This window comes from Hydra vulgaris, chromosome 11, assembly GCF_038396675.1.
Source record: "Hydra vulgaris chromosome 11, alternate assembly HydraT2T_AEP".
NCBI lineage: Eukaryota > Metazoa > Cnidaria > Hydrozoa > Anthoathecata > Hydridae > Hydra > Hydra vulgaris.
Window position 1 is genome coordinate 43,416,867 of NC_088930.1, and position 24,409 is coordinate 43,441,275.

At 27.7% G+C, this 24,409-nt stretch overlaps 1 protein-coding gene across 2 annotated transcripts in view; it reads left to right on the top strand.

The window, feature by feature from the left end:
• Positions 1–24,409, top strand: part of LOC136086677 (vasoactive intestinal polypeptide receptor 1-like) — a 120,806-nt gene that overhangs the window by 94,762 nt on the left and 1,635 nt on the right. For both annotated transcript variants that reach the window (XM_065808918.1, XM_065808919.1), the window contains exons 11-13: positions 15,827–15,912; positions 21,514–21,637; positions 21,970–22,062. In XM_065808918.1, coding sequence (XP_065664990.1) covers positions 15,827–15,912; positions 21,514–21,637; positions 21,970–22,062 — 303 coding nt within the window. The remainder of the gene's footprint in view (positions 1–15,826; positions 15,913–21,513; positions 21,638–21,969; positions 22,063–24,409) is intronic.

A 24,409-nucleotide genomic window follows, 5' to 3' on the forward strand; every position in this document is an offset into this window, starting at 1 on the left:
ATATATATATATATATATATATATATGTATATATATTATTTTTATATACTTTAAAGTTTAATTAAAAGAATAATAATTTTTAATAATAATATTGATAATAATATTATAAAAACTATTATTTCTTTGGAAATTAGAAAATGCCAGTTAAAAATTGAATAGATTGAGTTTACCTTCAAATCACAGCTTTTCATTTGCCCTGGCTTTAAGTATGTGATTTAACTGGTGTATATCTGATTTATTTCTGAAGTCGTTTTTTAAAAAGTATCACTATAAAGACCCCCATCAATTAAAAACTAGATTCTGCAACTTACTAGTATTTGTGTTTTTCTTTACATAAACTGTGATGTTTTTATAAACTAAATATTGATTACCTTTGTATTACAGGCATTTTTACTTATATTCGTTCACTTTATTCAGAAATGTTAAGTTTCTTATTGAAAAATATTACAACTGATCAAAAAAATCATAATCAGTCAGCTATTATTTATCAAAAAAGCAATTATTTTATCAGAAGCAAGTGAGTATTTCAATTTTTATTATTTTGTAGTTGTTTGTTACAAAAGACAAATTTTTTAGCGAGGTTCAGCAAATCAAGATAAAAGCGTAATCACTTATCATTTGGAGTATGTATCTCTGCACTAGGTAAACACCTGGTGCAGAAATTTACAAATAAATGAAATTCAAATTAATACTTGAACATATACATAGATATTAGCAAAGCTCTGCAAAACTGGAGAATTGAAGCATTAATTAAAAAGAATTCCTTGAAGTATTTCGAAAAGAAATACCACGAGGTCATTCCTTGTGGTATTTCTTTTTAAAATACCACAAGGAATGTCCTTAAGTTTTAATTACAAATGTTTTTGATTTTATAAAAACAAATACCATCTGGTTAGCAACTGAAGATAAACAATTTCATGTAATGCAGATTAAATCACTAGAAGAAGTAATGTAACAACAATATAAGTGAAAGTAAATTCATCAAATGTTATCAAAGAATATATTTCAAGCATGCAACTTTCCTTCATAAAATAAAGATGAAGAATCTGATATTGTTTCTAATTCATCAGAATATCTGAAAACCTTGCTACTACTGGCTGTGGTTTTACAATGGCATCTCCTGCGGGAAACAAAAAAGACCAAGCAATATTTAACTACAAGAACTGAAGTTCACTTAATGAAACAAACTATTTAAAGTTCCTTCGAAAAAGCAAAAGTTTGCAAACAACTATCTGAAAAAGTGTTAACATCCCAACACCTATTCAATTTGCAATATATAAATCATCTTTTTTTTTTGTTTTTTTTTTTTTGTTAATTCACCTCCCCAAGACCCAGAAGGCCGCTACAGACGAGGAGGCTACTTAATTGTGGTTAAAACCCTCTCTCAACTCTATAACTCCAAAACACGAACCTTGATGAATATGGCCGCTGCGCACAGAAACAAGTTTTCAAGAGACGCATCTATTAAAATTTAAGAAACAAGAAATGCAAGTTGTTATGTTAAAAAAATTAATAAGCAACAAATGCAAGATGTTATGTTAAAATATTAGCACTATGAAGTTTGCTATATATCATATCAATTATGAAAAGAGGCATTTCTAAACTACAATATAGAGGATGTCAACATCATGTATTGGATTTAGTTTTAAAGCATACAGCTGATAAAACTCTTCAATGTCATTTAATATCTCTTATCTATTTTGTCTAAAAAATGGCTTTTAAAATATGGTGCAAAAATTAAATTTAACAACATCAGATGGCACGATGTGCAATTTTTATATGAATTGGGAAATGCATACTGATATTATCATTGTGAATTTCATTTTATTACTTTTAAAACATTACCTACTATATGCAATGCTAGGTGGGACTCTATACAAATATATGTATTACTTGCTTTTGTGTGGCTTCCAGATCAAAATGGACTGCTTGTTTGAATTTGTGAATAGATTTGTGGAATTTACTTTGATGTTGGGTTTAGTGACCATTTTTATAAAAAAGATAGATATGAAAAATTGAATTAAAGCTTAAACAAACAATTACCTACAAACATTTTTCGAGAAACATTATAATAAAGAAAATATAGCAATTTCAACAAAAAAAGGGGATTATTTGTGCTGATTGGGCGATAAAATCTTGCAAAAAAAAAGTGTAAAGCTTAAGGAAAAACCTTGAAATTTATTTTATCAAATAAGTGATTTTTATTGTATTGTATAAAACAATTGCTAAGCATAATTTATTTTTATTTTTTTATCATTATCATTATTGTTATTATTGTTATTATTATTATTATTATTATTATTATTATTATTATATAGTCCCAAGAATAAAATTATTCAATTTTTACTATGTTACCATATATTTTCAAAATAAAGTAACATAGTGTTTTGAGGTCCTAGTGGAGGTTTTTGATATAAAATATACAGCGGAGAAAATAGAATTAGCCTCACCTTTATTTTTGTTCTAATTTAACAAAAATGGCAGTGCAATAATTATCAAATCTACTTTTTTCTTATTATCTTTTACTACAACTAAAAAGTTTATAATTTGGTATGTTTAATTAATTACAAATGGAAAAAAAGTTAAAAGTATTCAATTTTTGGAGAAAATAGAATTAGCCACATTTACGTTATATACAAGAAAATACAGAAAATATTTTTTTAACGCTCATTTAATATTTAGTTTTGCTTACTGAATTTTTAATGACTTCAAATATTTTGGATAGTTTCTAAAAATATTTCATTCCAAGCTTCTTTGATATGAGTTTCAGCTCCAAGGTTGATTCAAATTGCTTACCATTTTCATGAACCTTTCCAGAAAATATTCCCCATAGATTTTCAATTGGGTTAAGATCTGGACTAGATGCGGACCATTCCATTACATGAATAATTTTTTTTTCCAAAACAAGCTTTTGTAAGCTTTGAGTTATTGATACCATCATTATCTTGTTAAAAAGTGAAATTTTAACCCATCAATTCCTCACCATGTTCAAGCAAACTTATTTCTAATAAGTCAATGGAGTCCTGTGAATTCATTTTTATTGAAATCCATGGCAGTGGAAGTTTTCCAGCAAAGTAAAAAGCCCCCAAAACCATAACAGTTCCACCACTAACATTATGACTTATCCAAGTTTCTTTTTCTTTTTGAAGATCGTGCCAGTAATATTGATAGCCATTAGGTCCATCTATATTGAACTTCTTTTCATTACAAAAGAGAACTTGATGCCACTCTTCCTGCCAAGACATGTGTTATTTTTCAAATTGTAATATAAATTCTTTATGACGAGCAGTAAGTTTTGGTTTACGCTTTTTCCAAACTGTGTTTGTATTTTCATGTAAGACTTGTCTCACACGTTGAACATATGCAGGTAATTGTAAATCAGCACAAACTTGAGATGCAGTCGTGTGCTGAGCAGCAGCACGACATACAATAACTTGTTTAGTATGATTATCAATTTTATTTTTGCCACCACTTTCTTTATAAGCTCCATAATTAAAGCCAATCTTAAAGCAATTATTAACCACTTTTAGAGATCTTTTAATTTTCTTTGCAATTTCCTGATTAGATAAACTTGTATCTTGATATTCTTTGATTACTGCTAATTCTTCATTCATTACACGCTTACCACATTACATTTCAAATTAATGTAAAAACTAAGTGTTAAAAACTTTATGAGCACTGATTCTACAGTCTTTGTTTAATTTACAAATGATAAAAAAAAAGTCACAAATACGTATCACCAGATCAAAATATACGAGTAAACTGAACAAAGTTATTGATAGGGCTAACTCTATTTGTTACCACAAATATCAAGTATTATACATTTTATGATTTTATCAAATGTACCGCAATTTAATTATGCTATATTATAATCTAAAAAGTTGTTGTTTGTAACAATAATTATATGTGTGTTGATACAAAAGATGCTCCGCACAAATTTGCTTACAGATTTACAAAATATTGGATCAGTTCATGGTGAGGCTAATTCTATTTTCTCCATTGTAAATGAATGTCCATTTTAGCATTTTTATACCAAAACTTATCTTTTGGGACCACGTACATATGAGGTTGTAAAAATGTCATAACCCTAATGATCACTTGTAGTCTGTTTTGACTGGTCAGGTAAAATTAAATAATTTTAAATCTAAATTTAAACTTAAGTTATTTCCTCATATATAAAATCAAAAATAATTATTTTCTTTTTATGTGTACAAAGTTAAAAACTAGTCTTTAAAATAGCAGGTGTTTGCATTCAGTAACTTTCAGTTTGGTAAACAAATTGTTTACCAAATTTGATTACCAAAATTAAAAATATTCTAAATTTCAAAAAAAATCTAATCCTACAAACCAAAAATAAAATTAATTTTTTACCTGGATTTTGCTTTCTGCTTTTAAAATACAAGCACACTTTAACTCAATAGCATCTTGAAAATTTTTTAAAGTAAATTTGATTAACTTTGCTTCAAAAATTTAGTTCCTAAATATAGAAATTAGTAAGTAAAAATAATATATGAATATAAATATAAAATAAGTATAATGAATATATGAATATATAACATATAGTAATGAATATAAATAAGTATTTTATTCATAAATAAAATGATAAGTATACATTTTATTATCAACTTGATAATTTGCTGATATATTTATACTTTCCATAATAAAGATATAATTATATTTTATATATACTGATATAGATATAATATATATTATACTTTCCTTAAATATTTCTTAAGTAAGAGATCTGCACTTTAACCTTGTCTAGAAAAAATTTCTACTGCTAAACCTAATGTAAAAGTAGAAAAAAATTTAATCTTTAAGTTAGAGCAAATAGAAAAATAAATATTAAAAAAAAGTATACTACTGAAAATGTACTTAGATTTATCCTTTGTTAACATGATCTTGTTTTATTTTTATTGTTTTATTCACTCATTTTTTGTTTAAAAAAATTATTTTTTTAAATTAGTTATATAAATGAAACTAAGTTCTTCTTAATTATTGAAATAAATTCTTTTAATACTTCAAAAAATGCTGTTTTATTCAGTTTGTTGTTTTTTTGTTATTAACTAAACTACTATGATACAAGATTATAATATATATAATTTTAATGTTAATATGGTTTCCACATCTAGTTTACATTAGGGTTCATTATCGAAATTGCAAATTTCGAAAATTTTCGATTAAAACGGTACCGAAATACTTTTTTTTTTTCGAAATCTATAAAAACTTATGAAATTAATCGAACTAGCCAAATTAATTTCGGAAATAAAAAAGGAGTTTCGAAATGTAAAATTAATTTCGAAATAAAAAATTAAACTTCGAAAAGTGATATTAATTTTGAAAGAAAAAACAGAATTTCGAAAAGTGAAATTAATTTCGAAAGAAAAATCAGAATTTCGAAATGTGAAATTAACTACGAAAAAAAAAAGTGTATTTCGAAAAGTGAAATTAATTTCGAAAGAAAAATCAGAATTTCGAAATGTGAAATTAACTACAAAAAAAAAAAGTGTATTTCGAAAAGTGAAATTAATTTCGAAAGAAAAAAAACAATTTCGAAATGCGAAATTAACTTCAAAAAAAAAGTGGATTTCGAAAAGTGAAATTAATTTCGAAAGAAAAATAATAATTTCGAAATGTGCAATTAATTTTGAAAAAAACAAAACAATATTTAATAACCTAAATTAATTTCGAAAAGAACATAAAATTTCGAAAAAATTATTTAATTTCAGGAAGAAAAAAAAAAGAATATTGGAAAGTTAAATTTATTCCAAAAAGTAATTTTAATACATTATATTTTATTTGCATAATAATATTAAAATAACCGGGCGCCTAAAAAATTTACCACGGGGTGTTTCAGCAGGTAGACCTTTTATTATGTATAAATATATATATATATATATATATATATATATATATATATATATATATATAAATGAATATATATATATATATATATATATATATATATATATATATATATATATATATATATATATATATACATACATAAATATAGGTATATAAATGTATATATATATAAATATATATATATATATATATATATATATATATATATATATATATATATATATAAATATGTATATATATAAATATATATACATATATAAATATATATATATATATATATATATATATATATATATATATATATATATATATATATATATATATATATATATATAAATATATATAGATATATAGATATATATATATATATATATTTATATATATATATATATATATATATATAATTTATATAATATATATTTATATATATATATTTATATTTTTATATATATAAATATATGTGTATATATATTTATATATATATATATATATATATATATATATATATATATATATATATATATATATATATATATATATATATATATATATATATATATATGTATATATATATATATATGTTATATATAGAGATATATGTATATATAGCAAAATAATGCCATTTTGATAAATTTAATTTGGTGCCAGTATGCTTAGTATGTAATGAATCTGTTTTAGTGTGCAAAGAATATAATTTAAAGAGGCACCATGATTCAAAAAATCTAATAAACTTAACCAGGTTCCTAACGAATTAGGATAAAAAACAAAAAACAAATTTATAATTAGTTCGTTGAACAACAAGATTTGTTAAAAAGAGGCACTATCTTAACAGTAAATGCTACTGTTGCAAGCTATGAAATTAGTCTCTTTAGGTACAAATTCTAAACCATTCAGTAACGGGGAAAGATTACTTAAATTTAAAATTATTCACACCCCTTCCCTCCTCAATGCATATTTTGTGCATTTAGTCGGAAAAATTTACCCTTTTAAATAAGCTGGCAAATGTAGACCTTTTAGACCAGTCAGTCGTCGAATTTCAAAAAACAAGGACTTTTTTTTTACTTAGCAAAAATTTTAATTGCACCCCACCACGTGACACCTACTAGCACCTGCCTGGTGGCAGCTCAATGATTGAATACTGATGTTTTTTCCAGACAGGAAAAGAAAATAAAGACTGGAAAGAAAACAACTTGTCATTAATTAAGCTGTTTGTAAAAAAGCCCATCAGATAAACAAAAAAGAATACAAGTGTTTTAAGTTACTAAGAATTATAAGTGAAAACAAATTTCAGTTCAATTCGAACTTTTTCAACATTATTTGATTAAGAAATGTTTTTCATTATTTGTTTTCTTTAATAAAAACTAACTGCTTCAATAAGCTCAGCGCATGCCGGTTCCGTAGCTCCGTATCTATTAAACCGGTTGAACTAAATAAACATTCTGATGGTACCGATGCCGTTGGAACTGAAAATATTACCCGTGCAATTTGTGTCAAAACCGGGAACAATTTTTGATTAGCTTAGAAAAATTCGATGGCACTATTTTCGTAGCTCTGAAAGTATTGCAGGCTGTAATCGTTTATTTCTTTTTCCAGTTTATCATTGTTTTCAATTAAATGACAACATGATTTATCTGTTACAATTTCAATTAAGTTGATTGGCTTTCGTCTTTTGTTGTTAACAAAAGTAGTAGTATTTGCAAACGGTGGCGTTGACGACTGCTGAAATGTTTTTATGGTATTGTCAGTTGAGCTGTTTGATGAGTTTAAAGTGTTATTTAAACAATTTGTTTCAATTGTTATATTGATTTTTTCGGATTCTTTTGATGCATTTCATAAATGTTTTTCTAAACATTTTTGCCTTTGTAATGCATTCATACTTATCAATATCATTTTTGATAAACTCAAATTTACGAAATTTGAAATCAAGAAAAGTAACTGCTAAGAAAAAATCATTAGCAAAAATGTATTTAAAACGCCCTTTTAGAGACCTTAATAATTCCTTTTGAAAAGTCTTAACTAGTTCTGTAAAAATGGGTTGCGATTCAAGTATTCCATTTAGTAGAAAATACAATGTTGGAAACAGAAATGTTACTGTAACATATTTCTTTCCGCTAAAAAGTTTTGTTAGCTCTTTAATTGGGTGTAACAAATCACATAAATCCTCCAGCACCTTAAATTCATTAGCAGTGGGAAGATAGTCTTTTGTATTTTGGTATTCGATGCTTATCATATCCAACGCAGTTTTATTAGCTAATATAGATTCAATCATATCGAATTGGCTATTCCAGCGAATAGCTATATCCTGTACTAACTTTATTTTAGTTTCATATCGAAATGTTTCTTGAACTTCTCTTAACATTTTTTTTATAACATTTCCGAATGCTTATATGAACCAACAATGTGCCTACAGGATGGAATTACCTTGGCAATTTCCAATTTGCCTTCGTTAATTTTTTCAATTTCTTTAACTTCACTTTCTGTAATTTCTTTATTAATTAATTTTCCATTACCGTCGTAATCCTTTACTTCGTAACACTTTGAACCATTTTTTAATTTTTTTACTTTTATATCTCTCGTGTTTAAAAGATCGTTAACCATAAGATTCAAACGATGACCAGCACATGGAATCTTAAGAACATTATCATCAAGTTTATTTACTGCAGAGATAATTTTTGCACCTGAATCAGTAACTAGTGCAAAAATCTTATTACTGATTGACCATTCACTGAAGATATCATTTAACGTATTAAATAAATATTCAGCTGTTTTCACTTCAGACATAAACCTAAGATCCAGGTTTCGGTCAACCAGAATCATATTTTTGTCAATAAAATGACAAGTCGCACCGAGGTAGCTGTTTTTACTCAATGATGACCAAACATCACAAGTTATTGTAATGAAATGACATCCCTTCAATTCTAGCATTAAAATTGATCTTAGATTGTCCGTAATTGATGGAATTAATTTTTTGCCCACCATGTTTATGCATGGCATTTTGTAGCTTTTGTTTAACTCACTAACTAAATTTACAAAATCTGGTTGACGTACTATCGAAATATGCTGATCAGTACCAACAATAAAGTTTATCAACAATTTGTTTAGTTTTTTATGACCAGTCTCTTCAAAACTACTTTCATTACCGCTCTCAATATCGGATATATCGTCATCGTTGAGTAAAATTGTTGATTTTTTATATATTTTTGAATTAATGCAATGATCAATTGATAAATGGGATTGCATTGAACTGGTCAAACTGTTGTAAGGTAGAATCTTATAACATATACTGCATTTTGTTTGATTCTTTTGGTCTTTTTCAAAATATGTCCAAACGAAGCTTCGTTTACATATTCCTTCCTTAATAACGGATTTATTTGTTTTTGACATGTTTATTTAAACTAAAAAGCAAGTAGTTTTTTTACTCGTACGCATACAACAAATATTAATAAATTAGTATCTTATGTTATTAGTAAATGTGTAACACATGTTACTTCACTAAGGTTACCGATTAAGGAGATTATTGTAACTTTAGTTACATTTTAGAGTTCTGTAACAAAAAGATTGCTAAGGTATAAATATAATTGTTTGAAATTGTTGTAAATCTCATATAAATAACCACTAGAGAGTAATCACCCGTTTACGTTGCAACAATGATTTCATAACTTGCGTTAGAGGCCCTCGTTAGGGAATTGCACATTATAACTTTTAAACATCACAATTATATCATTTAGGAAAAGCGCACGAGCTTTTATGTAAATTCTAAATCTAAAGTTTAAACTTACGTTATGCAAATTTAAAATTAAAAAGTATTTAAACTAGTGTTGCTATCGACTTTGACTAAATCGAATAAAAGTCTACTAGTCGAAATTAGTCGACTTTGAAAAATCTAATAGCGGATCTTATCGACTTTGGATTATCTACTAATCGACTAAAAATCGATTATGTCTAATAATAGTACTTATACATGCATTTCTTATATCTTTTTATTTGATTGAACATTATAAATCTTTTTAATTTTATTTTGTTTATCAAAAGCAAACATGACTGTTGAATAGAATGTAGTTTTTTCAGAGCCGGAATATAATATTTGCCCCCCTTCTTTTCATATTAAATTAAAAAATTAAAATATAGTATCGATCTCCATCCCAACGACCTCTCTCCTAATCCAGCACTAAGTTTTTTGTTTACTCTGTTGAAGTTCTATTAAGGGTTTTAGGATTTCAGCAACTTCCAAAAAAATTACTTTTAGTTACCGGTACCGGTATCTGCGGTCACTTGAGAACAACTAAAAGTACTCAAGAGTAACTTATAATACACTAAAAGTAGCTTCACAACATCTTCAGGTAATTATGTATGGTAATTAGAATTAAATTCCGCGTAAGTTAACAATTCGTAATGTTAACAGTAAGTAACTTGCCGAATCTTAGTTCTAACATAGTATCCAAAAAAATATATACAAACAACCAGGCCTGAAAAGAGGTTGGGAAAGATTCATTGGGTGTGTGTTTGTAAAAATAATATTATTTTCATCTTATTTTTGTATAGTTTTTCTCAATTTTATTATATTAAAATTTTATTTATATTATTTTTTTATTTCTTCAGTATTTTTATAAATAATAAATAATCAAAATAACAAATTTCTTTTTTCGATATCCCAATTAATTTAAATCCAAAATATTGTTAGTTAGCTTCTGTATTTCTGGGTTTACGACTGATGATTTAACGAGGGCTCGCCAAAAATGGTTTTTTTGCATGCTTTTTGGCATTTGCCTTTTTATAGTCCAAAGATTTTTCCTGACGGCCCTGCATTATTAAACAACTTCATAACATATGACAATAATTATATTAAAAAACTTTATAGTTATGTGTTGTTTTTTTTGTTGTTGCTTTTTTTAGCAGTCTTTGCATGTGATTATTAATAAGATTTTCATACAATATCAATACGATATACAGTGCTGATCCGTTCCGTTCTTTAACTAGGACTCTAAAGATAAGTAAATTGTGAGACCCTTCATATCTAAATAGTTTATTTTAAAACTTGTATTTACTTTTATTTTACTATTTTAGACTTATATTTGTTTTATATTTATCAAGAAATCAAAAGGACTTTTCTTCAATATTAAATCATTTAGACCTAGCAAAATTTATCCTGCGTGGCGTTCATATTGTTTTGTTTCATCATAGTGATAGTATTTAAATAGTCTGGAAACGCGGGTCGTCTTCTATGGATTTCGTTAAATAACTTGAACATTTATAGGGTGACCGGACTGAGAGTGCATCAAATAATTTTAAAATGACTTTTTCTGCCGCAGTTTTACTTGCTATTGATGAAGATTTGTTGGGGACTGATCCCTAATTTTAGTTTAACTGTTGAGTTAGCTGTTGGAAATATTCCTAACGCAAACGAAGAGCGTGTATTTTTGTGTTTATATTGCGAAAAAAGATGTTTATCACAAGGTGGTTTAACTCGTCACCTCAATGCCAAGCACAAGGACACGCTTATTGATAAACAGTTTAGTAAAGAGAAAAAAATAGCAGAGCTTATTCTTCATTCTAATTGCTTTCAAAAATACTTGATTCAGAGTGCAGAAAAGCTTGCCATAGATGAATGCTACCCTACTAAAATAAGAACTGAATTTAAAAATTTTAAATTGACATGTATAGAGGAGGTCAATACAACTTATTCTTTAATAAAAAGTATTATTGAATCATTTGATGGAAATGCTGAAAATTTTTACCCACCTTTCTACAAAATATTTTTTGCAGATTTACGAGATGTTGTGCTTAAAATATCAATTCAAGTAGTTTATTTGCAATTATACAACAGTATAAACAAAAAACTATTTTCAAGCTTATATATATATATATATATATATATATATATATATATATATATATATATATATATATATATATATATATATATATATATATATATATATATATATATATATATATATATATATATATATATATATATATATATTCTTTATTATTTTTTAAAATAATTTTATTTTACCTTGAAAAAGAAAAACTTTTTTGCGGTAAATTTATTTTTGGTATTGATCCAGGAATAAGTGTAGTTTTTAAATCATCTAAAATTATAAAAATGTACCTGAATTTTCTTGTTTCCAATATAGATACCAACACAATGTTAATATTGATATAATATTTGTCAACTAATCTAGCTAAGTAAACTTTATATAAAATGTAAAGTTTATTAGGCTCTATTAGCTAACATTTCAAATAAATATATTTTGAAGATAACGTATTATATCTGAATTCATCCATCTAATTATACAGTCAATGAAATGCTTCCATATATTATAATTATATAGCATATACAAACCAATTTCTTGAAGCAGCAGATATATTGAATATATAAAATATTGCAATTTACTCACGACGAAGAAGTTGATCCTTTGTGTAATGACGTTCACAAATATAAAGATTTCTTTTTTCGATTTGAGCTTTTAATCCTTTGTCAATCACTCTGTCATATGTAATTACACTTATTAACTTCTGTCTCCAGTTTGCGCTATATTCGTCATCTTTGTTGGATTACGAAATATAGACAATCCAACATGATTTCTTGATACTGAACAACCGAATATAGCGCAATTGGCTCCTGGCATTTTCAATATTTATCACATGGTTAATGAAAATAAATAGCAGCTAAGTACTATGTTTACAATTTGATGCACTCTAAAATAGTCTGAGCACTAGTATAGAAAGGAACTTAAGTGTTATGAGAAAACGGCCCGCGTTTCCAGGCTTTTTAAATACTATGACTATGGTTTCATTAATATTTAAGTTGTATAATTTAAAAACGTATAAAACAGACGTAAATTACTTGATTTCTTTTATTACTTCCTCCCTCCTTCCTCACATTTTGACTAAATTGACTTTTAGTCGACTAGGTCGATTTCGAAAAAGTGTTAGCCGTTTAAACTATGATTTCAAAATACTACTGTGATCAAAAAGTAAGGTGAATTTCTTTATAAAATGAAAAATCTTTATTTATTCTCCCAAATCTGTATCTTCCCCCTCAAAATAATCCCCCACAGCCCCAATGCACTTTTGCCAACGTTTTTTCCAGTCTTCGAAGCATGCCGAAAAGTCCTCGGTAGGGATAGCCTTCAATGTGCGTGCCGATTCACGTTGGATCTCTTCAATGGACTCAAAACGATTTCCCCGGAGTGGTCTCTTGATCTTTGGGAACAGCCAGAAGTCACACGGTGCTAAGTCGGGCGAATACGGTGGTTGTGGAGCAACGTGGGTAGAGTTTTTGGCAAAAAACTCACGAAGAACCAGTGCTGTGTGCGAAGGCGCATTATCGTGGTGCAAAATCCAAGAGTTATTGGCCCATAATTCCGGTCTCTTTTTGCGAATAGCTTCACGCAAACGTCGCATAACGCTTAAATAATATTCCTTGTAAACAGTTTGGCCAGTTGGAAGGAATTCGTAGTGCACGACACCACAATAATCAAAGAAAACAGTCAACATGACCTTGATTTTTGAGCAACTTTGACGTGGTTGCTTTGGTCTCGGCTCGACTTTTTCACGGTATTTACTCGATTGTTCGGTTGTTTCAGGGTCGTATGCGTAGACCCAAGTCTCATCGCCAGTAATAATTTGTTTGTAGACGTCTTGATAGTCAGAAAGCATTGCTTCATACGTTTTAACGCGACGCTCTTTTTCAAAGAAATTGAGAAATTTCGGCACCAAACGTGATTTGAGTCTTCTGAGGCCCAAATGATCCTTCAAAATCGCTTGCACCGACCCAAATGATATTCCAACCATGTCAACAAGGTCTCGAATGGTTAACCGACGATATGCAAGCACCAATTCTTTGATTTTGTTGATGTGGCGATCATCAATCGAAGTCGATGGTCGTCCGGAACGTTCCAAGTCATCAACTCGTTCTCGGCCTTCTTTGAAGTCTTTGTACCACTTGTGTACATTTTTTTGAGACATAGTCTCTTCACCGAAGGCCTTTTGCAACATTCAATACGTTTCAGCAGCAGAAATATCATTCCGCAAACAAAATTTAATAGCACTTCTTTGCTCAACAAAATTAGACATCGTGAAAATTGCCGAATGCACTTTTGGTACGTCAGAAACAAACGTAAACAAAAACAAATAATTATGAGTTTGACATGTAATTTGGCGCAAATGTTAATGACATTCCTACCAACTTAAAAATAAAAAAGATTGGACGATTCGAATAAGGCGGGAAGTTTAAATTAAAAATTCACCTTACTTTTTGATCACAGTAGTATAATTTCGAAAATTCTAATATAAGTTCAAAAGTCGACTTTGGTTGACTTTTGAAAATATATTAGTCGACAGTCGAACTTTTTAATAACATCACTAGTTTTAAATATAGTTTTCCCAAATATACTTTTGAATTTTATTTTGAATTAGAAGTTCAAATTTTTTTTTTATTCAATATTGAATGGAGATGCTTTTAAGCATCTTTGTTCAATATATAAAAATTTGAATAAGTATCTAAGTAAAAATTTAAAAAATTATACGTTCAAATTTACAATTTAAATTGTAAACAAAAACACTTAAGTAGCTTTTGCTATAGGTAGGTTTTATTCACTTTGAGAGAGCTAATAAGTTATATGAAACATTTCACCGTGTAGATGTTAGGGGTCATTTGCAAATTATGTCACGCAAAAAACTTTTCAGATCCCCTCCTCCCTTTTCCACAAAATGTAACAAAATATCAACCCCTTATCTTATCCTGAGGTTTCTAGTCCCTGCAAAAGAACCGTTGAGGTTCAAATCCCTCCAAAAATATTTCGAAGCAAATTTTAGAATTCCGAAAGTGAAAAATTGTTTCGGTGTTATTTTTAGAATTTCGAATTCGCAAATTTATTTCGAAGCAAATTTTAGAATTTCGAAAGTGAAAAATTGTTTCGGTAATATTTTCAGAATTTCGAAATCGCAAAAATATTTCGAAAGAAATTTTACAATCAAAATGAAAAAATCGTTTCGATACAAAATTAATTAGTTTGAAATTATTTCGAAGTTACCGAAACAAAAATAGAGTTTCGAAAACTTTTTTTTCTATCGAAAATTCAACTTTTGCTTTTGTGAACAACCTTAGTTTACATATACTGTTTTATAAGGTTGCTCCCATTTAAAATTCAATAAGGAGATTAATATACAAATATATCAAATCTTTTTGTTATTATTATTATTATTATTGTGTTAACACTTTTTATTATTTTATTTTATATATTATATTTGTTATATTCAATTTTTTTTTTTATTATTTTAAATCAGAGTAGTTTGCATTTTTGGTTTATTATCAAGTTATTAATTTTCATGACAATTGTTACATAATGTTTCTATAAGATGTTAGGATTTTAATTATGTTCACCTGCTTAAGACCCTATTTATGAAATTTTAAAAAACTTTTTTAGTTAACTATTTATCTATATACTAAGAATAAACTAATTGTGTTCTATGAAACGCAAGCTTTGATATTGATTAGTCTACAGGTCTGCTGTGTAGAAAAACAAGTTGAGCGTGTTACTTTTTGGGATGTGATGGGTTTTAATTACATACTTCTCATAAAGCAAACGCCCTACCACTATTTTTTCATAGATTTTAAATGAGATTTTGTTTTAAAAAAATGAAGTTTTAATTACAAAGAAAGTCTTTCCTAACAATTTATTTAAACTGGTTGTGCTAGAATTAAAGGATTAAAAAAAATGTTACTAATCAGTTTATAAACTGTGTCATAATAAAATATTTTAATGAAGTAATAGATGGTTACCCTGTTTTCTAATTATTTTATTAATTACTTTTAAAACAGTAATTATGCAGTGTGCAACTTTAGAGTAGTTACTTATTGTAACACAATAAATAGTATCTTTTTAATATAATCTTATATTTTATATTTTTTTATAAAAAATTATTTTTTATGTTTATTTTGTTTTTTCAGATTAATGTACTTATATTGCTGTATCTAATGTGGATTATTAGAAGCAAGCTTAAAAGTGGTACTGGTTGTGAAATTGAGAAATCAAGGTTTGTAGAATTAAATATAAAATGGGTTTTATAAAAAATTGTTGTTCATGTTATAATAAAATAAATTATATAAATCTAAATTAGTATTTGAAATATTATTTATTGTGACTTTCGAAAAGTGCCTATAAAGTGTCTAATTTTATAGTCTATAATTGAATTATAAAGAAAATATTTTTATTTCTTATCATTTAGTAATAATGGTAAGTTTTGCCCTCTCTAGGCTTTTTTATGTATATTCAATTATATTGTAGTATCTATTTATTATGTATCTATAAATTTGTGATATGTCTAATATAACATATTACCTAGTGGTAAAATATTTTTTAGTATGCACATCATAAGTTTTAGTATGATAGTATGCATCTAGTAGAAGATGCATACTAAGTATGAGTCTTCTTTGCTCTAGTATATGTTTAATATATATCCAGTACTTATTTATATTTATAGGATACAAACAGAACATGTTACAACATTTTTATAACATCATATTTTCTTTTTAAAGTATTCCAAAAAACTAAACAGAACACATAAATAACCATAAATTTTCGTTAAATATAAATGTTTAACTTACTTAAAAACAAATATATGTTATATATATATATATATATATATATATATATATATATATATATATATATATATATATATATATATATATATTATATATGTATATATATATATATACATATATATATATATATATATATTATATATATATATATATATATATAATATATGTATATATATATATATATATATATTTATACATATATATATATATATATATATATATATATATATATATATATATATATATATATATACATATATATATATATATATATATATATATATATATATATATATATATATATATATATATATATATATATATATATATATATATATATATATATATATATCACTTTTTTGTGGTTACTATAAGGATCACTTTTTTGTGGTTACTAATTTCTATATGCTGCGCTGTGTTATTACTTATATTTGGTTTGGAAATCTGTAATCAAATAAAATAGCAATCTTTTTGGCCTTTTTGTGTTTCATAAAATTGTCAGATCAGGTTATCCTGCTACTGGTAACATGTAACCCGGTACAATCTGCTTCATGTCCTGCTGCCTTGTAGGATACGCCTTTTTAGGCTAAGGCTAGGAGATGCCAACTCCGATTTAAAACACCCCCTGCCTTGGGGCTCTTGGTTGAGTAAAGGCTAGAGATGGTGTCTCGATATAAATACTCATCTTGGGCAGATGTTAAATGCACCCAGCTACTGTCTTGTAGAAGGCCTCCTAGGCAAAGACTTAAGGGGTAAACAGATTCTATCTGTTGACCAGCCTCGCACCCCTTCTTCATCTATTAGGCTGGCGCAGATGTATTTTTAATACATTGTTTCCAGTTTAGGATGTTGAATGCTGGATCTTCTTGACTCAATGCATGGGTTTGCTTGTGTTACTGTTTTTATGACTAAGCAACTCATTCTATTATCTCCTTATGAGGGTACAGCTCTAAAACTCAGTTTTATGGTTCTGAGGCCGGCTGGTAGTCAGGTTTCCCGAACTCTGTGGTAGCTCTCAGAGAGGCTGATTCCATCAACAGCTGAAAAATATCAAAGTACTAACAGTGCCATGTTGGGCATGGATGGTGTCCCTGTTTGTACTTTTGGTGTGCATTGCGGAGGCCACATTTGGAGCCCTTTGTTACGGCTTAGGGTTTATTAGTAGTAATAAGGCAATTGCTTGGGCTATTAAACGGTGTTCTGAGTACTATCTATGCTTTGAGTCAAGTTCTTCAATCTAATTTAAAAATGAATAAAGTACCAAAAACTATAAAACACAAAAAACCATCATCATCACCAAGTCCTCTAAACCTATCATTCACTAATATTCGTGGTCTTCGAAGTAACTTTTCTTCTGTTGAGTCTTATCTCTTGCAAAGTTCACCAGACCTACTTGCTCTTTGTGAGACTAATTTAAGTTCAGCTGTCTCATCTTGTGATCTTAGTGTTGATGGTTATCTTCCTCTGATTCGTAAAGACTCCAATAGTCACATGCTTGGCCTGGGCATTTACATTCGTAAGAATTCACCTGTTTGTCGTGAAACTAGGTTTGAATCCACAGACTATTCTTTCATGTGCTTTCGTTTAGCACCATTTCACTCTATTGCCTTTCTCTTTGTTCTATATCGCTCTCCTTCATCTCAAGACTGCACTCTTTTTGATGTTATTTCTGATCATATTGACCAAGCCCTCTCTCTTTATCCATCAGCTTATATAGTTGTTGTCGGTGACTTTAATGCTCACCACTCTGAATGGCTTGGCTCTAGTGTCAGTGACTCTGCAGGCATTAAAGCCCACAACTTTTGCCTTTCTCAATCCCTAACTCAAATAGTCAACTTTCCAACTCGCTTTCCTGACAACCCTAATCATTTACCTTCTCTACTCGACTTATGTCTTGTTTCTGATCCTAGTCAGTGCTCAGTTTCTCCGCATTCACCCTTAGGTTCTTCTGATCACAGTTTGATCTCTCTAAAACTAATATCTCATTCTTCTTCATCACCTGAATCCCCCTATTACCGAACCTCTTTCAACTACAGTAAAACTGACTGGGATTCTTTCCGTGACTTTCTTCGTGATGGCCCTTGGGTAGAAATCTTTCAACTTCCTGTCGACAAATGTGCTTCTTACATAACTTCGTGGATTCAGGCTGGCATGGAATCTTTTATTCCCTCTCGACGATTCCAGGTCAAGCCTCACTCTCCTCCATGGTTTTCTTCACACTGTGCTGCTGCGATTGCCAATCGAAACCGTTACTTCCATATTTATCAGCAAAACAATTCTCCAGAAAACAGACGTCTGTTTATTACTGCTAGAAACAACTGTAAAAAGGTTTTGTCTAACGCCAAAACCCGCTATTCTCAGGTCATGAAATCTCGTATCTCATCTCAAAAATTAGGCTCTCGTGACTTCTGGAGAATCTTTAATAATATCAATAATAAGGGCAAATCTATAATTCCACCTCTCTTGTATGGTTCAGACTTTGTCACCTCTCCTAAAGACAAAGCCGAACTGTTTGCTAAAAACTTTTCATCAATATCATCTCTTGATTCCACTAATTGCGTTCTACCTGATATTGCCAACAAACAGGTTGATCCATTGTTTGACATTCATATCACTTCAGCATCTGTATCTAAAGTGATTTCCTGCCTAGACTCTTCTACAGCTTGTGGCCCAGACAACATACCTGTTATTGTCTTGCAGAAGTGTTCTCCGGAGCTGTCGTCTATACTCTCAAAACTATTCAACAAGTGCTTATCAGAGTCTTGTTTTCCAGCCTGCTGGAAAGCCGCATCTGTTATCCCTATCTTCAAAAATTCTGGAGAGCGATCTGATTCGTCTAACTACCGTCCCATAAGTCTTCTTCCTATCATAAGCAAGGTTTTTGAATCTTTAATTAACAAACACTTAATTTCTCATCTTGAATCTAATAACTTACTTTCTGACCATCAATATGGGTTTCGATCTTCTCGTTCTACAGCTGATTTGCTAACAGTAATAACTGACAGGTTTTATCGTGCATTAGATGAAGGCCATTGCTCTTGACATTTCAAAAGCGTTTGATAAAGTTTGGCATGCTGGTCTTCTCCATAAGCTTTCTTCTTATGGTGTATCCGGCAACATCTTTAAGATCATTGAATCCTTCCTTTTCAACCGTAGCATAAAAGTTGTCCTCGATGGACAACACTCTTCTTCTTATTCTGTATCTTCAGGGTTTCCTCAAGGTTCTATCCTTGGCCCTATACTCTTTTTAATTTACATTAACGATCTTCCAGATATTCTCACATCTAAGGTGGCATTGTTTGCTGATGATACTACCATTTATTCTTGTCGTGATAAGAAACCAACACCCTCTGATTGCTTGGAGGGGGCATTTGAGCTTGAAAAGGATCTCACTTCTGCTACAGCATGGGGCTCACAGTGGCTGGTGAACTTTAATTCAGATAAAACTCAATTTTTTTTCAGCCAATCGTTATCGCAATAATTTAGATCTTCCTATATTTATGAACGGTGATGTACTCGATGAGTCACCTACTCTTCATCTTCTAGGATTAACTCTTACTTCCAATCTTTCTTGGAAACCATATATCAAATCAGTTGCAAAATTAGCATCTGCTAAGGTTGCATCTCTTTATCGAGCTCGCCACTTTCTTACTCTGGATTCTATTCTCTATCTCTATAAATCTCAAATCCGGCCTTGTATGGAATACTGTTGCCATATCTGGGGCGGATCTTCTAATGATGCCCTTTCTCTTTTAGACAAGGTGCAAAAACACATTGTAAACATAGTTGGACCTGCTCTTGCAGCCAACCTTCAACCATTATCACATCGTCGTAATGTTGCTTCTCTTTCTCTTTTCTACAAATACTATAATGGGCACTGCTCTAAAGAGCTAGCGTCTCTTGTGCCATCTACTAAAATTCATTCTCGTGTTACTCGTCATTCAATTAAGTGTCATCCTTTTTCTGTGACTGTTCCTAAGTGCTCCAAAAACGCTTATTCTTCTAGTTTTTTTCCTCGAACATCAGTTCTTTGGAATTCGCTTCCTTCATCTTGCTTTCCTGATTCGTATAATTTGCAATCTTTTAAATCGTCCGTCAATCGTTATCTTGCTCTACAATCTTCATCTTTTCTCTTACAGTAACTTCCAACTTTAATTAGTGGCTGCTTGCAGCCTTGTTGGAAGCGAAGATGTTTAAAAAAAAAAAAAAAAAATATATATATATATATATATATATATATATATATGTGGAGATATATTTTTATATATATATATATATATATATATATGCATAGATATGTTAATATATTTATATATTGATATATCTATTATATTAATTATTAATTATCAAGGTATCCAGTATTTATTTACATTTATAAGATACACAGCAGAACACATCACAACATTTTTATAACATCATTTTCATAAATTTTATAGGCCATACAAGGAATATGGGAGCAAATTTTTCACTTTGAATTTTCTTGCAAGATCTCTCTGCAAAAAAATTTATAAAGACAAATTACAGATTTGTCTTTATAGTGCAAATAATTAACTTTGCTATATATTTATGCTTAAATCTTTTTTTTTCTAATTCCTGATTTTCTTTTCTAGTATCATTATATTGGTGCAAAATACATCCAATTGAAGGTCTAAAACTTTTTTTTCAATTCAATATTCGTTTACTTGAATATTTGTTTACTCATTTTAACCCAACAGCAACAACTTATTTCTATAATACATTTCTTATTTAAACAAAAAGGCGTTTCGTATTCAAACAACAACACATTAGTTTCATGTTGTATCTTCTTATCATGTTTTTGTTTTTTTTTGTAAATAATAATTAAAGGTGTGCTTATGTGTGTACACATACGTACCTTTATGCATGGTTATTAAGTTAATCAGATGAATTTAGCATTAGAAATCAAATGTCCATTTTTATTAATTTACTTGTTTTAAAACATGAATTTATGAACCTGATATCTTTTGATAAATCTTTAGAATTATGATTGAACTTTTATTCCTTAAATTTAGGAAAGCTGCTCGAAGCTTTTTTATTCTTGTATTTTTACTCGGTGGTGGTTATATTTTTGTAAGTACTGGACCAAGTGACTGCATACCATTTCAATATCTTCAAGTTATTCTTATTGCTCCCCAGGTTTGTTACTTTTAGTAATTAAATTAAAAACTTGAAAAATTCATACAGTCTATAAAAATATCAATAAACTGTTTTGATAAAAATGAATTTTTTGAATACTATTTTGGTGGCACCTAAATGGATTAAAAAAATATTTTTATGCTAAAACAACTCATTTGAGTTGTTTTAGCATAAAAATATTGATAAAATAAAAATATATTTACAATACACAATTGTAAGTTTCATTCATTTTTATTTTATCTTAAATTTGAATTTATATTCATTATTTTTTTTAATGTTTTTAAATAAATTTTAAATTTACATTCATAATTTTTTTTAAATGTGTTTTATAGGGTATTTATGTTTGCATATTTCAAATTTTTATCAGTAAAGAAGTAAGGAATTCTGCAAGGTTAAAGATAAATCGTCTCAAGCAAAAATCATCTGTAAGTATCTTAACGGTCACAACAAGTTGCTAACATGGTATTTAATAAAGTGTTTACTTCATTGAGTTCAATATATATAACTATATATATAGATATATATATATATATATATATATATATATATATATATATATATATATATATATATATATATATATATATATATATATATATATATATATATATATATATATATTTATATATATATATATATATATTTATATATATATATATATACATATATATATATATATATATATATATATATATATATATATATATATTTATATATATATATATACATATATATATATATATATATATATATATATATATATATATATATATATATATTTAAACAACTTTAAAATGGTTATTACAAAATAGAGTGCTCAATGTTCCTAAAAAAACAGAGCAATTATATATTAGTAAAATATTACTTAACAAAAATTTTTTTTCATTTCACACTGTGTTTCATCCATAAATACTTATCAGAAAAGGAAGATTTTCTGATGAGCCATTATTGATGAAACACAGTGTAATATGAAAAAAATTTTTTGTCAAGTGATTTTTTACTAATATATAATTGCTCTGTTCTTTTAAGAACATTGAGCACTCTATTTTGTAAAATACATTTTAAAGTTGTATATATATATATATATATATATATATATATATATATATATATATATATATATATATATATATATATATATATATATATATATATATAAATACACACATTTTTTAGTACAGTAATATTTATAAGTTATTTTTGATAGTATATAAGAACTCAATAATATATATATATATATATATATATATATATATATATATATATATATATATATATATATATATATATATATATATATATATATATATATATATATATACTATATATATATATATACATATTTGAATATATGTATATATAAATATATATATTTATATATATATATATATATTATTGAGTTCTTATGTACTATCAAAAATAACTTTTAAGTATTACTTTACTAAAAAATGTGGATATTATAACCGTTAAAACGTATCCGTTTTCATTGGATATACCGTGGTGTGACGTAAGATAGTCCTAGTTTTCGATATCTCAATATATAAGAGTGAATTAATACTAATAAATAATGAATTTGAATTCTTGCTTTTTGATAATATTGTAGAATATAAAATAATTTTTCAGTTTTATCCCATTTTAGGCGTGGATACTTTAAAAAAAAGTCCTAATTTAAGCTGTAATGTAGTTCGATGTGATGACAAAAAGAAAGTACTCTAATTTTTTTTGGAATAAAAAAAAGTCCTTATAAGTAAAAAGAAAGTCTTAGTCCTTATAAGTAAAAAGAAAGTCCTAGTGTAAAAAGAAAGTCCTTTAGTATTATATATTTCTTGAATATTTAAATGAATAATACACTAAAGACATATTTCTGACAAAGGTTTATTAGTTCTACACATAATATAAAATTAGAAATTCCTTTCTATTATTCGACGTATAATTTTACTTGGTTTAATTTTAATTGTTTTTGGACTTTTTAGCTGCTTTTTCTAGTTTTTCTTTCAAATCTTCTAGCAAAATTCGCTTTCTTTCCTGTTTCTTAGACTCTTTTTCAGTTTTTTCTCTCTTTCTTTCTTGCTTTTTCTCAATTCTCAATGACAATGTCATTTTCTCTGCAAAATTGTCCTAAATTTAAGGTCAAATGTGATTTGTGGCCATCTATAAAAGAAATTATTGGCAATAGGTCATTATTTTTCCTTAAAAATTCAATGAAAGGTCCAGATTTATAATCGTAAAGTGTTTGGGACATCTGGTAACCTTTGGCTGATTTAACTATAATCCAATCTTGAGGAAAGTCAGCTGCAATTTCTGGTGGAATTTGCTGTTCATAAAGATGCAAAACCAAAGGTAATGAAAATAAATTACTTGCATTTACTTTTATCGTAACTGAGAAACTTTCTTTATCATTATTTGCAGTGATGTTATACAATCGTTTGTTTTTTTGTCCAATTGCATTTTTAATAGATGGACACAGATCAAAAGATGACTCATCAAGGTTCCAAATTCGATTAGGACCCTCAAACACAGACAATAAATCATTTTTATCCATATACTCTGTTATTTTATGGAACTACATATTAATATGTTGTTTGGAAACAAGTGTTCTGTGTTTTAGAAATGTCTGAGCCTTTCGAATCGAAAGTGTTGAATGTCTCTTGAAAAAATTGCATGCCTAACAAGTGTCAATTACTTTTAGGTCAAGATTCATTTTATGTGCTAAAATAGATGCACCCTCACGAAGAAGTTTCTTTGTAACTGGTATACCAACATAGGCCATAT